We start from the raw sequence: 18,818 nt of genomic DNA on the forward strand, positions 1-18,818 counted from the left end.
CGATGCAGCAGCATCAGCATCATCAGCTGAGGATGAGGAGGATGAGGAGGAGAGGTGAGCTCGGCGCTTCCCTCAGTCGGAGAAACGGATCGGATCAGCTGGACGGAACCAGGTGAGGTTCTGCTTTATTCCTCTCTGATCGCTCCTCATGCCTGATGACATCATCATGCGTGCTCGATGACATCATCAGGGTGCACAGAGGTTCAGACTTAAAGAAAAGAAAGGAAACGGTTCTTAGGGAAACTTTGTGCTGCAGCAGACGTGATGGGTCAGCTGGTTCTGATCCGGTTTTATTCACATTTTTCCTCAGATTTACAGTGAAAATAATAAAGTTTGTTTAAATTTCTTTTTCCATTTTCCTCCCTTATAATTGACCTAAAAGTAATACAATCTGTTTGGACTTGGAAAAATTTTTGAATTTATGATTAAACATAATTTTAAAAAAATTTGATGTAATAATCAATTTGCTCTTTTTTACACTCTAAAAATCATATCTGATCAGATTTAAGTTAAGAAAAATAAAAGCGATGCTTTCAGACAGGAAGTGACTTGATGATCTGATAGTTGGAACTTTTTCAATCTTTTCCTTTAATGTTCAAAATAATCTTAAAAAACAAACGATGTCAGGAAGTTTTTTTCTGCTGCTGAATAAAAGATAAATAACATCAAATATAAATGATGGCGTCATCTGCATACAGTCGAATCTTACAGTAAAAAATGATTCAACAGTCATATGTAAAGCTAATGTTCATGATTTAAATAGAAATATTTGTTGAATATCTGGAGTTTTTAATGTCTGTGTTCACATCTAGAAGTTTCTGAATTAAATTTTAACTTTAAAGCACATATGTCAGAGTCAAGGCCCGCGGGCCACATCCGGCCCGCGAGAAGATTTTCTACGGCCCCTGGGATGATCTTGATTTATTATTAGAACCGGCCCGCAGACCGCAGCAAGCCGGCACCCCGTCTGAAAAAAAAAAAAATCTTCCTTATTTGACGATCCTCACAACGCACGCACCCCCCCGCCCCTGTCGATCTTCACAAAGCGCACGCACCCCCCCCCGCCCCCCCCGTTCGATCTTCACAAAGCGCACGCACTTCTGCTCGATCTTCACAAAGCGCACGACGCACAGAACGCTCCCCCCCTCCCGGTCCGTTGTACTGTTGGAGACCACTGCACTAGACTATATGCGTCAAGTCCGGCCCTCGGCTTGTAGCTACATTTTTTATTTGGCCCTCCGTCCATTTGACTTTGACACCCCTGCTTTAAAGCTTCTTTTAGAGCATCTGAATGAGTTTAATTTAACTTTATTTGTGTGAATCTTCACCTTTATTTTTCCTTGGATTAAATAGCTACTTAATTTAAGCAGAAAATGTCTTAATATCTGATTGATTGTATAAAATTTAACAGGCTAAACTAAACTTACATTAAATCAGTCTCAATCTCAAAATGTCAAAAATTAAACATCAATTTTTAAGGATTAATCTTTTAATCCTTAGAAGGAAACAGATCATATTTAAATCAAAAAATAATATTTATTTATTTAAACAATAATATTATAATTAATTTCTATGCTAACTGAATTAACTTTACCTTCCTAAAAACCACATGAAGGTTTTTAGGATATTTTACTGAAGGTGTTTTTCTAACTTACTGTTTATGTTTCTGTAAAGTTTCATTTCTGAAACGTTGATTCAAGTTGCTACTTCAGGTTTTGTTTATGATTATTTAAAGTGTTTGCTGTTTTTTTTAGATTTTCAATGAGTGAATTTATTTTCTCAATATTAAAATATGCAATTTTAAAGTTAATAGAAATGCAGCTAAAGATGCAAAGAAATATTGTGGAAATCTAAATCTGGCAGCTGGATTCGGTTTGGTTTTCTCTGTTTCTCAGTTTTTATACAGTTTCTGTTAATCTGTTGATTGTTTTCATGTTGCTGCTTCCAGTTGCCGAGCCGAGTTGCCTCTCTGTGTGTCTGTGTTTAATATCTTCCGCCGCCTCGGCGCTCGTAAATCACCATGAGTGTCGTCTGGTTGTTTGTCTGCAGCTTCCCAGGAGTTTAATTTCAGCAGCTGATGGTTCATCTCAGCCATCCAACATGGCCGCCAAAGACAGAGAGCAACCCAACATGGCCGCCGAGGACAGAGAGCAACCCAACATGGCCGCCAAGGACAGAGAGCAACCCAACATGGCCGCCGAGGACAGAGAGCAACCCAACATGGCCGCCAAGGACAGAGATGGGGAGGAAACATCGGCTGGGAGCGACGAACAGACAACCTGCAGGGGGAAAAGGAGACGCAGGTGGTGGAGCGGCTGGTCCTCTGCAGTGGGCTGCATCAGGAGACAGGAGGACGGTGAGACGAGTCCACCAGAGGGGGCGCTGCAGAGACATGAAGAGCCGAGGAAGATGAGGAACGTTTTGAGGAGATTCGTTCCACTAAGGAAGAAATCTTCTCCATGGTTCCGCACTAAACTGCAGAAGTTCTTCATCAGAGCGGGAAGGAGACGGTCCGTCCCGCTGGGACCCGGGGAGGACCCAGTGTTGGGACCGGACCTGGATTCACCCAGATTCCTGAAGGTCCTCCACAGGTCCAGAAGTTCTGCAACCAGGCGGAGCGTTTACCTGAAGAACCGGAACCTACAGCAGAAAAGGCAGACCCTGAAGATGGACCGGTCCAAATGGCTCATGTAAACCAGGTTCTGGTGCGGGACGTGTCCTCAGAAGAGGACGAGGTTCTGTTTGACTCAGAACTTGTTGTGGACCTCCATGACCAGCCCGCGTTCCGGTTCCCCCCAGAGGACAAGACGGTCCAGATGTCTGTCCCGCCCCAGCTGTCCACCAACGGACCGTCCATCCGGATCCATCTCTGTCCGCCGGATGACTCCGCCCAGGAGGAGGAAGAGGAGGAGGAAGGCTGGGTGGGCGTGGCCTCCGCAGAAAGCCACCTCCTCCATCTGATCTGCTCCGATCCGAGCGAGCGGCAGCTGCTGCAGGCGGCCAGGTCGCTGGTCAGAACCGCCATGACCGCGGCCGTGGATCAGCTGACCCGAGAGCAGCGGGGCAGCGGAGGCTCCGCCCACCTGGAGCCGCCGGGCGCCACGTGACCCTCTGACACGGCAGGAACGCCGAGTAGCGCTAGAAAACACCTAGCTTAGCGTTAGCATTAGCGTTACTTAGTCTAAATACTGATAACAACCTGTTCATGTGAACTGCAGCGTCATCAAAACGACCACATGATTGTTTCTCCAACTGAACGCTGCGTCATAACCGAGCTCTGCTAAGCTAACTGCTGCGTTTCAGCGTCACTTCCTGATGGGAATATCAAAATAAAAGCGCTTCCTGTTCTGATAAACTTATGTTGTCATTTATACTTTACTTTTAAACATTTATTACTATTTACTAAAGGAAAGTGGATAAAAATTGTACGGCGAAGAAATTACGAAGCTTCATAATGGATAAAAATTAATAAATAAATGTTTAAACTTACAAACTTTTGGGTGGAAGAGCAGCAGGAAAAGAACATGGAGACAAGGAGAGGAAATGAAGAAACAACGGAAAGAGACAGAAATAAAGAACAGAATAATGAAAACAGAAAACATTTTATAATGAAGAAATGAAGAATGACAAAATAAATAAAAAATAAACAAGAATTATAAATTATAAATAAAACTTCCTATTATATATTTTAATTCAGGTTTCATGGGGACATTATTTTGTCAACCACAGTTTATTTATTTATTTCATTGTTTATTTATTTACTAATAACAGTCACTGATCAATCAGCCTGATTGATTAGTGACAGTCACCAATCGCTTTAATTCTGTCTGTAAACCGAAACAAAAAAGAAGAAATGATCAGATTTTATGAGTTTATGATGGAATCAAAACCTCAAACAAACAGAAACTAAATCATTTCAGATGATTGAACGTCACATCAATGCTCTGCTTCAGATCAAGTTTTTGATTTTGAATCATAATCACATCTGGTTCAAACAGTGAAACTGAATTACAGGAGAAATTTAGTTCATAACACATTAATAATAACGGCTGATTATTAAATAATCTTTGCTTTTATATGTATTTGATTTTATTAAGAAAACATATTTAGGTGCATCTTAAAAAGCACGTGGCAACCATAGAGAGGAACAACTTACCTTTAACAGGAAAATATCTTAAGATAAATAAACTAAATTATAAAACTTAGCTGATGAAAGTTTAAAAAGTAAAAAACACAAAAGCTGAAATCTGGTTGTCAGGAGTCTGACTAGTCGTTGTGTAACATACTGACTACTGATGTCTACTCCAGAAAACCACATCACCACATCTGAATCAGTTCTAAAGTTTTGTTTTATTTACTGTAAACATTTTGATGATAATTTCTCCCTGATGGTTAAACATATTTTAGCTGCAGGATGAAAAGTTTCAGAATAAAATAAAAAATAAAATCTTCAGCTGGAGTTTCACTTCATCCTGAACAAAACAAAACAAAACAGAAAAAGTTTAACATCAAACAGGCTGGAATAAAATAAATGATTTATTATAAAACATACGTTGGTCTGAATCCGGTTCTCATTGCGGTTTGAGCTGCAGGAAAACAGACGAGCAGAAACTAAACAAAAATATTTTTATTGTTTAAGAAAAATAAAAACTAAATTCAGAACATGAAGGATTTTATTTACCTGTCTGATTTTCACCTGAGGAGGAACCGCTGGGCGCTTTGGACCGTGTTCTGAAACGATGAGCCACAAAATAAAACAGATTCATGTGTAAAAATTACTGAACCAGGAAACGACGAGCTGCAGGAATTATAATTATTTATAATTTAAATCTGTTTAAATCTGAATCTGAAGGAACTGATTTAACTGAGAATTTCATTTGAATTTAATCACAACATAAGAAAGTATTAATAATAAATAAAAATGTGTTATAATTTTGATACAAGTAATTAATTAATACGTAATACATTTAACTATATGATTTATTTATTTGTTAAATAATAAATTAAATTTTCTAATAGTATAAATAAATTGTAATTGTATAATAATCAATTTTGTATTTAATTTTTATTCAAATTAAACTAATTAAATTGTGATTTTATTTAAATGTTCAAACATTCTGATTTATTTGGTTTTTACTGTGAAAATAAATTAAATTTGACTGAATCAAAGATAAAATGTTTTTATATGAGTGTTTAGACAAATTTGATGTATTTTATTATGATAATTAATTAAAATGTGGTAAATTAAAAACATTATTAATATTAACCTCCATCAGCATGGCCACCGTCATCGGCCCCACCCCTCCAGGAACAGGTGTTATGAATCCTGCTCTCTGATTGGCTGAGGCGTAGTGAACGTCACCAACCACCCGTTTACCGCTGGCTTTGGTCTCATCTGGAAGAGGTCAAAGGTCAGGCTGGTGTTCACGTCACAGAGCTGCACAGGAAGTGGATCTACTGAACCTGGAATGTGATTGATCCCGCAGTCGATCACCACGGCGCCGACCTTCAGCCACTCCCCCCTCACCATCTCGGCTCGCCCCGCCCCCACCACCAGGATGTCGGCCCGGCCCACCTGCACGGGGCGGGGGCGGGGTCAGAGCCGGCCGCAGACAGACGGCGGTCCGTCAGCGGCCGGTCTGTGACTCACCTGCTCAGGTAAATCTTGGGTCCTGGAGTGGCAGGTGGTCACGGTGGCGTGACGCCACAGCAGCAGGTCGTGCATCGGAGCGCCGACGATCTTACTGCGACCGATGACGACAGCGTGTTTACCTGCCACCGACACGCCTGGAACAGGAAGTGACATCACGCGAGGAAAGAGATTAAACATGGCTTCCCTGAAGTCACATTACAAAGTAAAGTTCTGGATATTTAAAAGACAGGAAGTGGAGAACAAACGATTTTATCAGATAAAATGTGGATAAATAACAAATATTTTATAATTATTAGAGTTTATTTTAAGAACAGCAGAAGATCTAGAAGGAGAAGATCTACCAGTGGACTGGGATGTAAAGTTCAGGAACATCTGAGTTTAAATCTGAACTGCTTGCAAAAAAAGTTTTGAAGTGGTCTAGTCAAAACCCAGAATTATATCTGAATGAGATGTTGTAGAAAGACTTTGAAGACGTCGTTCATTCTGCTAAATGTGTCCAATGTGTCTGGTTTAAATCAGAGAGGGTCAGTCTGTGATGCTAAAGACTTGTTAGCAGCTATCATGCTAATGATGTCTAATTTGTGCAGAGGAAGAAACATCCAGTTATCAGGTTTAGGGTGTGAATACTTTTCTTCAGACTTGGTTTGGAGTTTCTTCACTTAATAAATAAACATTTTCATTTGAAATCATCGTTTTATGTTCAGTCAGGTTGTCGGTTTGTCTCTTTTCTTCATTAGCCTGACTGAATGTGTGCGTGGCGCCACCTGTCTGCCGGATGAGCTCCATGCAGCCGTTGGGGGTGCAGGGGATGAAGCAGTTGCTCAGATCCCCTCGAGACAACTTTCCTGCATTGATGCAGCTCAGCCTGGAGGAACAGGAAACAGAGGTTAGCTAACGCTCGTTAACCAATTAACCTGAAACCCCGTGTGATTGGTGGATCACAAGGAGGGCGGGGTCAATGGGAGAAGGTCCAGTGGAGCTGCAGATGAGTGAGGTCAGAACCGGGTCAGAACCGACCCGTCCACGTCCTTGTCGGGGGACACGGCGTTGGTGATGAGCTCGGTGTCCATCTTGTGGGCGGAGTCAAGAGGCAGCTGGACAATCAGGCCGTGGACCGCCGGGTTCTGGTTGACCGCCATGATGTTCTGCAGAACCTGCAGGGCAACAGGAAGTCGTCACCACCTCCTCACCGCTGGGGTCACCAGCACGGGCGACCTCTGACCTCTTCCTGAGTCGCCGAGGTCGGCAGCCGGATGTGTTTGGCTTCGATTCCGATCTGCAGGGAAAAAACAAAACCGTGTTTAATAACATCCAGCTCAACATTTACAAGATTATCAGGTCAAATATTTAATCCTGAAATATTCATCAAAGCTTTAGAGATCTGACATGATTTCTGTTTCTTCCTCTTTCTGTTTCCCACGGAAACCAGAATGATTTTATAACAGCTGCGCGCCCTCTAGTGGTCAAACAGGAGAATTTAAGTAAATATTCAAGTTCAGTGTAAACTATGATAAGAAATAAAATCATCTTCCTGACACAAATCTGATATTTTTCATATTTATTCTACTTTGAGTTGAGACTAAAAATTGTCAACAAATGTTTTAGTTAACCAGTTAAATCGTTGAGATCTGAAGAACCAGATATTATTCTGAGTTGTTTTGTGGAAACAGTCAGAAACTTTCTGCTCTAAACAACAAGCAGCTCTAACAGAAAAAAGTTTCTGCTCTGGAGCTTAAAGTTGATTCTCAACAAAACGAAATGAAAGACGGATACAGTCTGGAAAAAATAAAGAAAACTGACGATTCCCCAGAGGAAACATGACTAGTAACGAGACTAGCAAATTATTTTTATTTAAAAATGTCACAAGCGAAGAATTTTGTGACTTTTTTTAGTTTATCCGAACCGAACCGAACCGTTTCTTCTCACCTCGGCTGCAGCTTTCAGTTTGGTGCTGATGTAGAGGTTCGAGTCGTCTCTATCTCCCACCTGGAAGCCACACACACACACACACACACACACACACACACACACACACACACACACACACACACACACACACACACACACACACACACACACACAGGTTAGTGATTAACCTGCAGCTGATCTTTGACTGAACCGCTGCAGGTTCTGGTCGGTCTAACCGGTCCGGGTCTGAGAACAGAACCAGCTGCTGTAAACCCAGCTGGTTCTGTCCGGTTCAGACTGGACCGGTTCTGTTACTGGACTGTCTCACCTGCAGAACCACCAGACCGGGTCTGAACCCAGAGAACCGGTTCCTCATCTTCTCCACGTCGTTCTTCAGCCGTTCCCTCACCAACCTGCACACAGATCCAGGATCAGCCTCTGACCTACAGGTGGCGCTACAGTCAGGGGCCAGTGAACACCCGGCCCGATCCGAACCGAGCGGGTTGGACCGAACCGGCCGGCAGCAGTAGAACCAGCAGCTGAAGTGACTCAGAAGTTTCTTGGAGGCGGTTTGGTCCATGTTGCTTCCCTGATTCCTGCAGACATCGGTTCATTCCTCCTGGTCCCATTTATTGCTGCTGAGCTCTGGGCTTTGACTAGACCGTTACATCACCTGGTTCTTCTCGTTGTCAGCCATCCTGTAGATCTGCTGCGGTATTTCTCTAAAGTGATTGATGATCAATCAATTTGATGGTTCAACTAACTAGTCGACTATCGATTATTTCCTATAACTTTTTACGCTTCAAGTGTCTCGTTGAAATTGCGTCACAAAACTGATTTTTTCAAGAAGATGACAAATGAGTACTGTATAAAAATATAAAGTAATTTACCAAAGAGGTGACCACGGAACCGTTTTGGTTCCTTTCCCGCTCATTTTCCCCTTTTCTATTAGATTATTGTTAAAGCAACAAGTTCCTTAAAAAAAGAAACAAAACAAACAAAAAAACCCACTAATGACTCCGTTTTTTCCCTCCATCCAATCAGAGTCACCCTGAAGCTTCTAAAGAAACCTGACAACATCTGGAAACGCAGATCCCCTGCAGACAGAGTCTATGTCTGTTCATCCCGCAGTCAGAGCCGCTGCGGGAATCAGCGGAGCTTCCAGAGAAAATTAAAGCAGCAGCTGCTGAATTTAACTGTAACCAAAACCAATAAGTTTAATTTATAATATTAATGTGCACAAATATGATCAACTAGTATTTTAACTCATACATGAAGCCGCTGTCCGGAAAACCTTTTTGTTCCCGCTCTGCTCCTGTTTTCCTGTATAATAAATGTCTGTCTGCGGGTTCTGTAAATATTTCAGGTGATTATAAAACCTGAAAGTTGCTGTGAATCATTTTCGACTAGTCGAGGGTATAAGGCTGAGGTTTACTTTAAAACAGATTTATCTGTCTTGTGTCCTGCTGCAGCTGCTGATTTAATGTTTGTTGATGTTTTTCTGTCTCGGTGTTGAAACACAGAAATAAACTTTAATCCAAAGGAAGCAGAAAGTTTAGTAAACTTATATTTTACAGAAGCCTCTGCAGGTTTCCGAGCAACAGTTCAGGTTAAAAAACTAAAAACTTTTCTTCCTGATTTACAGCTGTTGCTCCAATAACTTACTTGGACGTCTTGTTGCCGGAAATGACCGTTGCTAAGCAACGGCAACCAGCAAGGCTGAAGCGGAGCGACCGGGATGCCAGAGACAACATGGCTGAAAGGATCGGAGAGAGAAACTCGATTAATCACCTGGAATCACTGAAGTCTGAGCTCAGAGCTGCTGGATGATTCAGGCTGAAGTTTATCAGTAGAGCTGCTCCTGTTTTTATATTTAATCAGGAAATATTTCAACATTTTGACATTTTAATAATCAAACCAGAAGCTGCTGAGTCCAAAGACCAGCAGAGAAAATCTACAGCAGATGTTTGGAGCTGCAATCAGGATCTGAGATCAAGTCAAACTTTTCCTGGATCAATAAAGTAAAGAAACTCTGAAACGGATCTGCTGGACTGAACCGGTTCGGACCAGAAGTTCAGAACCAAACTCAGTTCAGTTCAACAGAAACTCGCCTCAGGTTTCTGAAAAAGAGTCAAAGTGTCAAATAAACGTCTGAAGAACCAGATCAGGGCTGGCCTTTTACTGCCTGATCAGAAACACACTGAAAGTAAAACTTCAGATCGAACAGACTGAGAGGTTCTGATCCGAAAAAGTTCTGTTCCTGCTGCAGATCAGGCTGCAACTGCAGCCACGTTAACTGAAAAGTTCTCCAGAACGACAGACAGACAGACAGACAGACAGACAGACAGACAGACAGACAGACAGACAGACAGACAGACAGACAGACAGACAGACAGACAGACAGACAGACAGACAGACTCTCACCTGGTCGCAGAGCAGAACTCAGAAAGCAGCAGCTGCTCCAGATGTTTCCAGTCTGTGCAGCGGGGGCGGGTCAGCAGCTGTATGGAAGACCAGAAGGGACAAAAATAAAGCTGAGGCCAATTAACCAAATCTGCAAATTAAATTAAAATGATTTAGAAAAAGAGAAGATTTAAAATAGAATAAAGGACATCCATCCGTCTGTCCAGCCATCCGTCCATCCATCTGTCCATCCATCCATCTGTCCATCCATCCATCCATTCTTAGACGTCCAACTGAATAGAGTAAAATGTTAATATTAATTCTGATGAAATGCAGTCTATGTGAAATTTAACACATTTTTCTCTTGATCCAAAGTTCCCGACTTCAAGTAAATTAAAATGTATGTTTCTGTTTTTAATTCATTTTTACTCATTGTGTTGGGAACTGGGGTTTTTGCTCTTTGTGGGGATTTTCTGTTTGTCTGCTGGTTCCCTCATCATCCACTAGATGGAGCCTAGAGGCCGCACTACCTGGAGCGCGTGCCTGCTGACTGAGTCAGCGCATCTGTGATCAATCTCCTCATCATCTCGCGGTGTCTGAGGAGCGGGATGCCAGTTTTGGTTCTCTGCCCCCCTCTGAGTTCCTCTCAGATTATTTCTAGTGATATTTTCCTGTCGTCTCTCTCACGTGTTTCCTCGTGGCGCCTTGGATTTTATCCACTGGTTGGCCGAGTTCCTCTCTGCCTCAGCTGAAGAGTCTTTGACAGTTCCTGGTTTCAGAGCCGGCAGTCGGTTCGCTCCTCTCCTCTCTGTCCACCGCAGCATCAACCATCTGCCTCCAATAAACTCCATCTGGATCTGGAACCCGGATCATCTCAAGGACCCCTGCAGAAAAACCACAGCGGTTCCCCCCGGCGGACCCGCATCACCACACCGAGTAAAATCAGTCCATCTTTTCCTCTGAAGCTCATTTTTCCAATACCCCTTCAACGCACCATCTGTCTTCAGAGAACCGACGACCCAGAACACCATCCACAGGACAAGAACCTCACATTTCATCAGTTAAAATAAACTTTATTTATCTGATTTCCTGTTCTGTATGTGGGCAGAAAGACTTGAAATTTCAAACGGTTTTTCACTCAAAGTAAACTAAACATTTGATTTTATGAGTTTCTACAGACTCTGATAGATTCCTTGGAAATATGTTTTAGAAAAATATTCTGCTGTTTTAAATTCAATAATGCTGACATCTATAAATAAAAAGTGAAGGTTTAAAAATCTTCTTCCACACATTTTGGTTTACACTTCATGTTTCTTCCATTGATGGGGATTTAAATATTTATTACCTATTTCTGTATTTGTTTAAATTTTTCCAGCATTTTGTGTGTTTTACTTGTGGAAAGGATCTAAATTGACTGAATAAAATAAAATACATTGGAAAGGTTCTACTCCATCAGATAAATGAAATGGATCCATCTTTACTAGGAGATAAAAAGTTTAATTTTCCTTCCATCTGAAACGATCAGGTTCAGATGATTCTGCTTTTGAGGCGAGTTGAAAAAAGCAGGACTCAAATTGAGCAAAACAATTCCTAGTAAAAAAAAATGTATTAACAGTTTGAAAAGTTTATTTTCTTTGCTAAAATTTTTATTCTTAGTATTTTTGACACTAATGGGCTTCCATACGGTCAGTGTGTTTGTTTCTTAGCCACTCCTGTTCCGAACTGAACCAAACCAGCGCACAGAACCAGAGTGATACTGGGAGGAATGGGTCAAAAGTCTAACTGGGAGGAAACTGGAGGAGTGGGCGGGGCCTCTGCTCTCAGCCAATCAGATAACACTCTGCAACGGAAAACAGGAAGTCGCTTCCACACCACAGCTTGGTTCCTCTGTGGTTTATCGGGCTGTGAGGACGGACATGGCCAGGTGCATTCTGGGAGATGTAGGAGAAAGCAGAACAGTGAAGAGTGAAGAACAGTGACTTCAAGAACCGGCCCAAAAACCTAAAAACCCGAACAAAAAAATACAGAGAACCAGAATCAAAGTGTTAAAGTTCCGATGATTTTATGTAAACATATTCAGAGGAATCTGATCTGTTTCCTCCTGACTGTTTCCGTCATTTGTGTGTTTATATCGGAACATCTTTGGGTTTTACTGGTTTCCAGTCCGGCTCCTCGGGAGAATCCATCTGACCTCCTGCAGAGAGAAATAAAACATAAACAGATTAAAGCCGGAAACAGAAACCCCGGTGAGGTGATTTAACCTTCCACCAGCAGGGGGCAGCAGACTCAACACGCGTTTACTGTAAGAGTTTACAGTTTGATATAAAGTTCACTGATATAAAATACATTTTTCATGATTTATGAAGCAGAAAAACTTTCATCAATGATCTGCTGTTCTCTGCCAAATGGAGAAAACATTTCTAAAGACGGATCACAGATCCACCAATCAGAGGAGGGCAGAAAACCCCAAAATTATACTGAAGATCAGCAAAACTTCAACATGTTGTTACTTATTTGATTAGACTGATCTATTAAAATATGTCGGCCGGGTCAAAGACTCAAGGCCTCCAAATGTGGGTTGCGGTATCACCTACGCAGTGTTGGGTAAGTTACTTTAAAAATGTAATCTGTTACAATTACAAGTTACCTTGTTTAAAATGTAATTGTAGTGTAACTTTTTTGATTACTTTTAAAAAGTAATGTAAATAATTACTTTTGATTACTTTTTGATTACTTTGAGGTTTTAATGAGTATTGACCCATGTTCAACATTTTATTTTTCTTAGTGCACTGCAGGTTAGTGCACCGCCACAGGGAGTGCAATAATATGATTCTCCATTATCTGTTTCTCTCAGCATTAGCCTTTTAGCTTAAATAAGCTATTACCTATTTTTCTGACTTAATAGCCATGTTTAGTATACTGAATGGAGTATGTAAATTATAGAGAACATTCTAATGATACCCCACATGCTGCTGAAAGTATTTAGGCTTACATTAGCATTTAGGCTAATTTCAGCTTATGCACTCATTTTAACAGACTGAATGGTGCATGTCCAGCTTACTTAACATACTTGTGACTTTCCAGAAGCTAATGACTACTCTTTAGCTAAGTTAGCATTGATGCTAATTTTTAGCATCAGAACCCTGGGTCCAAACGGCACACTTTGGCAGGCCCCAGTTAAATTTCTTCAGGAATTTTCTAGTTTACTTTATGTTCATGAAAACCATAACACTAGCACATTGCATACAATGTCTCATGGGAAAGAATCGATTCCTACGTTTGTCATGCATCAATACCAAACAGTCAAATATTCGTAAAACATTTTTATATTCACAGATGTAAATGTAAAGCAGTGCATAAATGTTACAGAAGAGGGTACTATTGTTTTCTGTAATTGCTGGTATTACCGCAATTCCGAGATGTTTGTCCTGCCGGGGACACCGTAGTGCAGGGGATTTTTGCGCGCGAGCTGCTGAATTCCTTACAGTGTGTTTACTGCCTGTAATGTAAGTAGCAGCTCCGCTAGCCCGGTGTAAAATATACATTGCGATGGTTTGCCGATCTTTTTTTCTGTTTGTTCAGTGTGCCAGTTGGCTGCAGATTGCATCTTGTTTTGATGAGGTTTGATTGTTTTGTAAAGGGAAAATTGTTAAATCCTGACAGTCTGTTTACTGCCTGTAAAGTGGATGAAATAAAGGCACGAAAGTCTCCCCTCCACGAAGAGCCCTGTGTTCGATTCCTCTCCTGCACCGAACACACCCCACTTTCACGAAAAGAAACACAACGCAGAGCCCATAGGGTGTCTTCCACCAGCTGCAGGTCTGAAGAGGGAGAGCCTGGGTTACATAAATGAAATGCTCCTTAAATTTCCAGCGCTGGAAGGCTGTCATTTTTGATGCGCTGCTTGAGCTGAAATGGAACCGTCCGCTCGCTTGCTGTTCGTCCAGGAGGCTCCACCAGCACAGGATGGAACATCAGAGTGGCATTGCGGCTATGATAGAGACAAGGAGCCGTTGCGGGAAACGGCGATAAAGAGCGCAAAGCAATAAAAATATCATTACATATTTCGCAAAGGTTTTTGTTTATATATTTTTTTAAATGTAACTAAATTTGTAATTCTTAATATTTTCGGAAGTAACTGTAACTGGATTACATATTTTCTCATTGTAACTGTAACGAATTACAGTTACTCTTTTTTTGTAATTAAATTACGTAACGTCGTTACATGTAATCCGTTACTACCCAACACTGCACCTACGGCGCCACATCACGCCCAACATGATGAAACCTCAACAGAAACTGCAGCTGTGTTTCTGTCTGCTCAGTTTCTGGTTCATGTTTGTTCTTCAGTCAGAAAATCCAGAATTTGGCTCCAGTAAAAGTAGAAATTGTTCCTAACATGAAGCTCAGTTCTTCTCTGTGGTTTAGTTTGAAACAGAAACAGGCCCACAGCATCACAGGTCCTCCACCGAACCCAGCAGCAGTTCAGCTGTTCAGAGTTTCAGCAGCTTCAGTCTCAGCCGACCAGCCTGTCCACATTCAGGAACCTGAGAATAAAACTGGAGGAAGATGAAATGATCCAGCTGTCAGTCATCATCAGATGTTTGTTCTGATTGAAATCTTGTTGACGTTCCTGCTGAATACCCAGCATGCCTTCTCAGGTGAGGCCTTCTCAGGTGTGGCCTTCTCAGGTGAGGCCTTCTCAGGTGTGGCCTCACCTGGACCAGAACAGGTCCGACCAGGAACACCTGATGAACAGGAAGTTCTGACTGTTGACTGGATCATGGAAGAGAAAGAAAATCATCCGAGTCCAGGAGGAGGAACTGGACCGGGATTTCAGACGGAGTGAGAATATAAAGGATGAAGTTCAGCGGAGAAACAGAAAGAGTTCGATTCACAGCGACCTCAGAGGTGAGAGGAAACATTTTATCAATCAATCTATCTATCTATCTATCTATCTATCTATCTATCTATCTATCTATCTATCTATCTATCTATCTATCTATCTATCTATCTATCTATCTATCTATCTATCTATCTATCTATCTATCTATCTATCTATCTATCTATCTATCTATCTATCTATCTATCTATCTATCTATCTATCTATCTATCTATCTGTCTGTCTGTCTGTCTGTCTATCTATCTATCTATCTATCTATCTATCTATCTATCTATCTATCTATCTATCTATCTATCTATCTATCTATCTATCTATCTATCTATCTATCTATCTATCTATCTATCTATCTATCTATCTATCTATCTATCTATCTATCTATCTATCTATCTATCTATCTATCTATCTATACATTTATTTCTCATGTTATTCAGTTTTATTAATATTAAACTTAAATTCTTTCTTATTTTAAAAAACTTCCATTAATGTTTATGAAAAACTTTTAACTGTAAGGAAAATAATTATTTTTTTGTTGGTAGAAACATTAATGACCTTTAACCTTTTTTAAATTATTGATCTTTTCAAATTACTTTTCAATTATTTTGCTTTTTATTTCTACTCATATTAATGTAATTTATTATTATAGTAAGTTCACTGAATGGAGAACAAACATGTTTTAATTAAAACAGAAAATAATCTAAAATATCTAAAATATTTATTTATTTTTTATTATTTTATTCTTAAGATACTAGAATTGATATTTTCTCTCTGACATCATTTAAATATTAATCAAATGTTCTGATCAGTTATTCAGGACTGGAGTCGATTTTAACAATAAATATTTTACTGTAACTTAAATAAAAATAAAGTTTCTCTTCCTCTCCTCTAATTTTAATGTTGGATGTTTGATATAATCTGTTAATTTGATATAATCTGTTTATTTTGATATAATCTGTTTATTTTGATATAATCTGTTTATTTGATATAATCTGTTAATTTGATATAATCTGTTTATTTTGATATAATCCGTTTATTTGATATAATCTGTTTATTTTGATATAATCTGTTCATTTTGATATAATCTGTTAATTTGATATAATCTGTTTATTTTGATATAATCTGTTAATTTGATATAATCTGTTAATTTGATATAATCTGTTAATTTGATATAATCTGTTTATTTTGATATAATCTGTTCATTTTGATATAATCTGTTAATTTGATATAATCTGTTTATTTTGATATAATCTGTTTATTTTGATATAATCTGTTAATTTGATATAATCTGTTTATTTGATATAATCTGTTAATTTGATATAATCTGTTTATTTTGATATAATCTGTTTATTTTGATATAATCTGTTAATTTGATATAATCTGTTTATTTGATATAATCTGTTAATTTGATATAATCTGTTTATTTTGATATAATCTGTTAATTTGATATAATCTGTTGTGTTTTCCAGCAGCTCTTCATCTTCATCATCAAGTCCTTCATCCTGCAGCGTCTCTTCTGACTTCAAAGGTTTTTACTGAAGAGGTTTTAAACACTTTAGCAGGTTTAGTAGGATGTTGGTTTAAAGTCTGAATGTTTGTGTCTTTAAAGATCTGAAGCTGCTTTTAGAGGACGACGTCTACACTCATCACCATGGCAACTGCATCAGCAGAAGGAGATAAATTAACTTTAGGTTATTTGTTTGTAAATGGTCTTAGATCAAAGGTTGGTGATATTAGGGCCTTAATTGAAACCCATAACATAGACGTCCTGGCTCTATGTAGAACTAATCTGGACAAAGACATTGATGATGCCGAAATTGAAATTGATGGTTTTCAGGTGAATAGGAAAGATAGAAACCCTAAAGATCCTGATCATGGAGGTTCTGGAGGGGGTGGAGGGGGTGTTGCTATCTATGTCAAAAAAGACATTGAATTTCAAAGAGAGAATGCCTATGAGCACAGGGATGTAGAGTCTCGTTGGGTCACTCTCAGGCCCAACGGTTGGAGAGAACTCCTGGTGGGTTGTTGTTACAGACCTACACGAACAGGAAAAGAGTATTTGGATGAAATTAATGAACAAATTACAGAGGTGACACAAGAAATGGCTGATAAATACATTTTCTTGATGGGAACCTTCAACATTGACTGGAACAAGAATACTCCAGAGAAAAGACGACTTAATAAAGCAGCAAAAATCAGTGAATTAAGACAGATTGTAGATGAACCGTACAGAGTCGACACAGAAAAAGTGATTGACCACATTTACACAAACATTCAAGAAAATATTCCAGTGCAGCCGATTGATGAAACACCCAGTGATCATAAGATCTTTCTTGTCACAGTCAACAGAAACTCCATCACAGGAACCACTGGTGGGGCCACTGGTGGGGTCACTGGTGGGGTCACTGGTGGGGTCACTGATGGGGTCACTGGTGAAGATGAACTTTCATCTAAAATGGAAAAATTAGGTATCAAAAAGCCTTGATCATTATCTTTCTAACCAGGTGAACGTCTCCTCTGGAGTCCATTTCTGTTATAAAAACTAAATTGTGTTGATTGTTTCTGTTAAATATTTTATTTTTCTTAAATATCACATTTAGAAAGATGAAAGTGAAGTTGGGTTTTTATGTTAATGTTATAAAGAGTCGGGTTTCTGTGGCCTCCTGTGAATCTGTTCACTCTGAACAGTTTATATCAGAAAACAAACTAAAGTTTTTCCTCTTCATCGTTTATTAATCTGCTGCAGCAGGCGGCCATGTTTCTCCACCGCAGCCTGAACCACTGGCAGATCTTCATCAGGTCTTTATTCCTGCAGACCTGCAGGCCTACATTACCCAGAATCCCTCTGGAAGCTTCCTGCTTTGTCCTCAAGGCTTCTTCCTCAGATCTGTAGTTTCTGTCATTTGAACCATAAATAGTTATGATTTGAATTTTGTGGACTGGTTTCATTTTCTCTTGGTGAAAACTTGGATCAGATATTAAAGGTTGTTTATTGGAAAGACTGTTAAAGTTTATTTGATCTAAAATTAATTTTATCTTAACACTCAATAATATGTTGGGTCAAATAAATAAATATTAAGGATTCATGATAAAAAGGGACATTTGATTCTTCAGAAACGTTAATTAATCATTTATAATATTTAGATTGTTTCATTTAACTCCAATGTATATTTTTTCTGTGTTTTATGATTGTATTTAGTTTGGTGATTATATAATTTCTGTTTCTGGGTGTTTATGCTCATAATGTTGATGTTATGAATAAAGTTGAAATAATTCATTGTCCTGTTTTTGCCGTTCAGTCGGTTATCATTTGACCCGATCAGAACTCGGGTCGGTTCTGATCTTCAGTAAAACCTTTAAGATTATATTTAACATCTTCTCTTATTGTTTTGTTTTCATGTTTTATTAAGAAATTAAATCTTGTTGCAGTTTTTACATGAAGAACTTTTACTTCTCCACTCATTTTAATTCACATTTTGATCCTTTTGGTTGTTAATAAATGACTTCTAGTTTTTAATTTCACAGCTCTTTAAGATTTGTTTTTTATGTTTTATTATAAACTCTTTATTCAGGTAGATTTATTAAAGGATAAACTCAAACAAAGTAGAAATATAAACCATCTTAGAAATGGTTCAACGAGGAGATCATTGTGACTTTTCATCTTTAGTGTCTGTAAAGTTTCTGTTTTCTCCTCCAGGCTTCTTCCTGCTGTTTCTCTCTTTCTGTGTGGAATAATAATAATTTACTAAACATTTGTGACATTTATCACCTGAATCTCTTCAGGAAAACTGGAACATTTGGTTGCAGCTGAATTTTGGATCTTTGCAGCTTTTATTCTGGATGCAGGTTAATCCTGGACCTGCTGCTGGTCAGAATAAAGAGTTTAAAATCATTTAAACATTTTGGTCAACATGACAAAAGTAACTGATCCTGAAGGAAACAGCAGAGATGCTAACA

At 39.3% G+C, this 18,818-nt stretch overlaps 1 protein-coding gene and 1 long non-coding RNA gene across 4 annotated transcripts; one reads left to right on the forward strand and one right to left on the reverse strand.

The window, feature by feature from the left end:
* Nucleotides 1-3,857: 3,857 nt before the first annotated feature.
* On the reverse strand, nucleotides 3,858-11,198 carry LOC122825621 (C-1-tetrahydrofolate synthase, cytoplasmic-like). 3 transcript variants are annotated; one of them, XR_006369681.1, is made up of 14 exons: nucleotides 10,652-11,198; nucleotides 9,986-10,062; nucleotides 9,227-9,317; nucleotides 7,890-7,974; nucleotides 7,580-7,639; nucleotides 6,876-6,929; nucleotides 6,671-6,807; nucleotides 6,418-6,518; nucleotides 5,651-5,787; nucleotides 5,464-5,575; nucleotides 5,268-5,395; nucleotides 4,682-4,731; nucleotides 4,553-4,611; nucleotides 3,858-4,472 (listed from the first exon to the last, which is right to left on the reverse strand). XR_006369681.1 is itself a non-coding variant. In XM_044107094.1 (14 exons), exons 3-12 carry the CDS (start codon nucleotides 9,313-9,315, stop codon nucleotides 4,693-4,695), a joined length of 942 nt encoding a protein of 313 aa, XP_043963029.1. In that variant the 5' UTR covers nucleotides 9,316-9,317; nucleotides 9,986-10,062; nucleotides 10,652-11,195; the 3' UTR covers nucleotides 3,858-4,472; nucleotides 4,553-4,586; nucleotides 4,682-4,692. The 3 variants fall into 3 exon arrangements, 2 of the variants coding, with proteins under 2 accessions (XP_043963029.1, XP_043963030.1); XM_044107094.1 differs by having other exon boundaries at nucleotides 4,553-4,586; nucleotides 10,652-11,195; XM_044107095.1 differs by lacking the exons at nucleotides 9,227-9,317; nucleotides 9,986-10,062; nucleotides 10,652-11,198 and adding an exon at nucleotides 9,353-9,695 and having other exon boundaries at nucleotides 4,553-4,586.
* Nucleotides 11,199-13,007: 1,809 nt separating this feature from the next.
* On the forward strand, nucleotides 13,008-18,136 carry LOC122825622. The gene is made up of 3 exons (XR_006369682.1): nucleotides 13,008-14,875; nucleotides 16,331-16,389; nucleotides 16,471-18,136. It is a non-coding gene; the product is annotated as an uncharacterized LOC122825622 (long non-coding RNA).
* The last annotated feature ends 682 nt before the right edge of the window (nucleotides 18,137-18,818 follow it).

Source organism: Gambusia affinis, linkage group LG22 (genome assembly GCF_019740435.1).
Source record: "Gambusia affinis linkage group LG22, SWU_Gaff_1.0, whole genome shotgun sequence".
NCBI lineage: Eukaryota > Metazoa > Chordata > Actinopteri > Cyprinodontiformes > Poeciliidae > Gambusia > Gambusia affinis.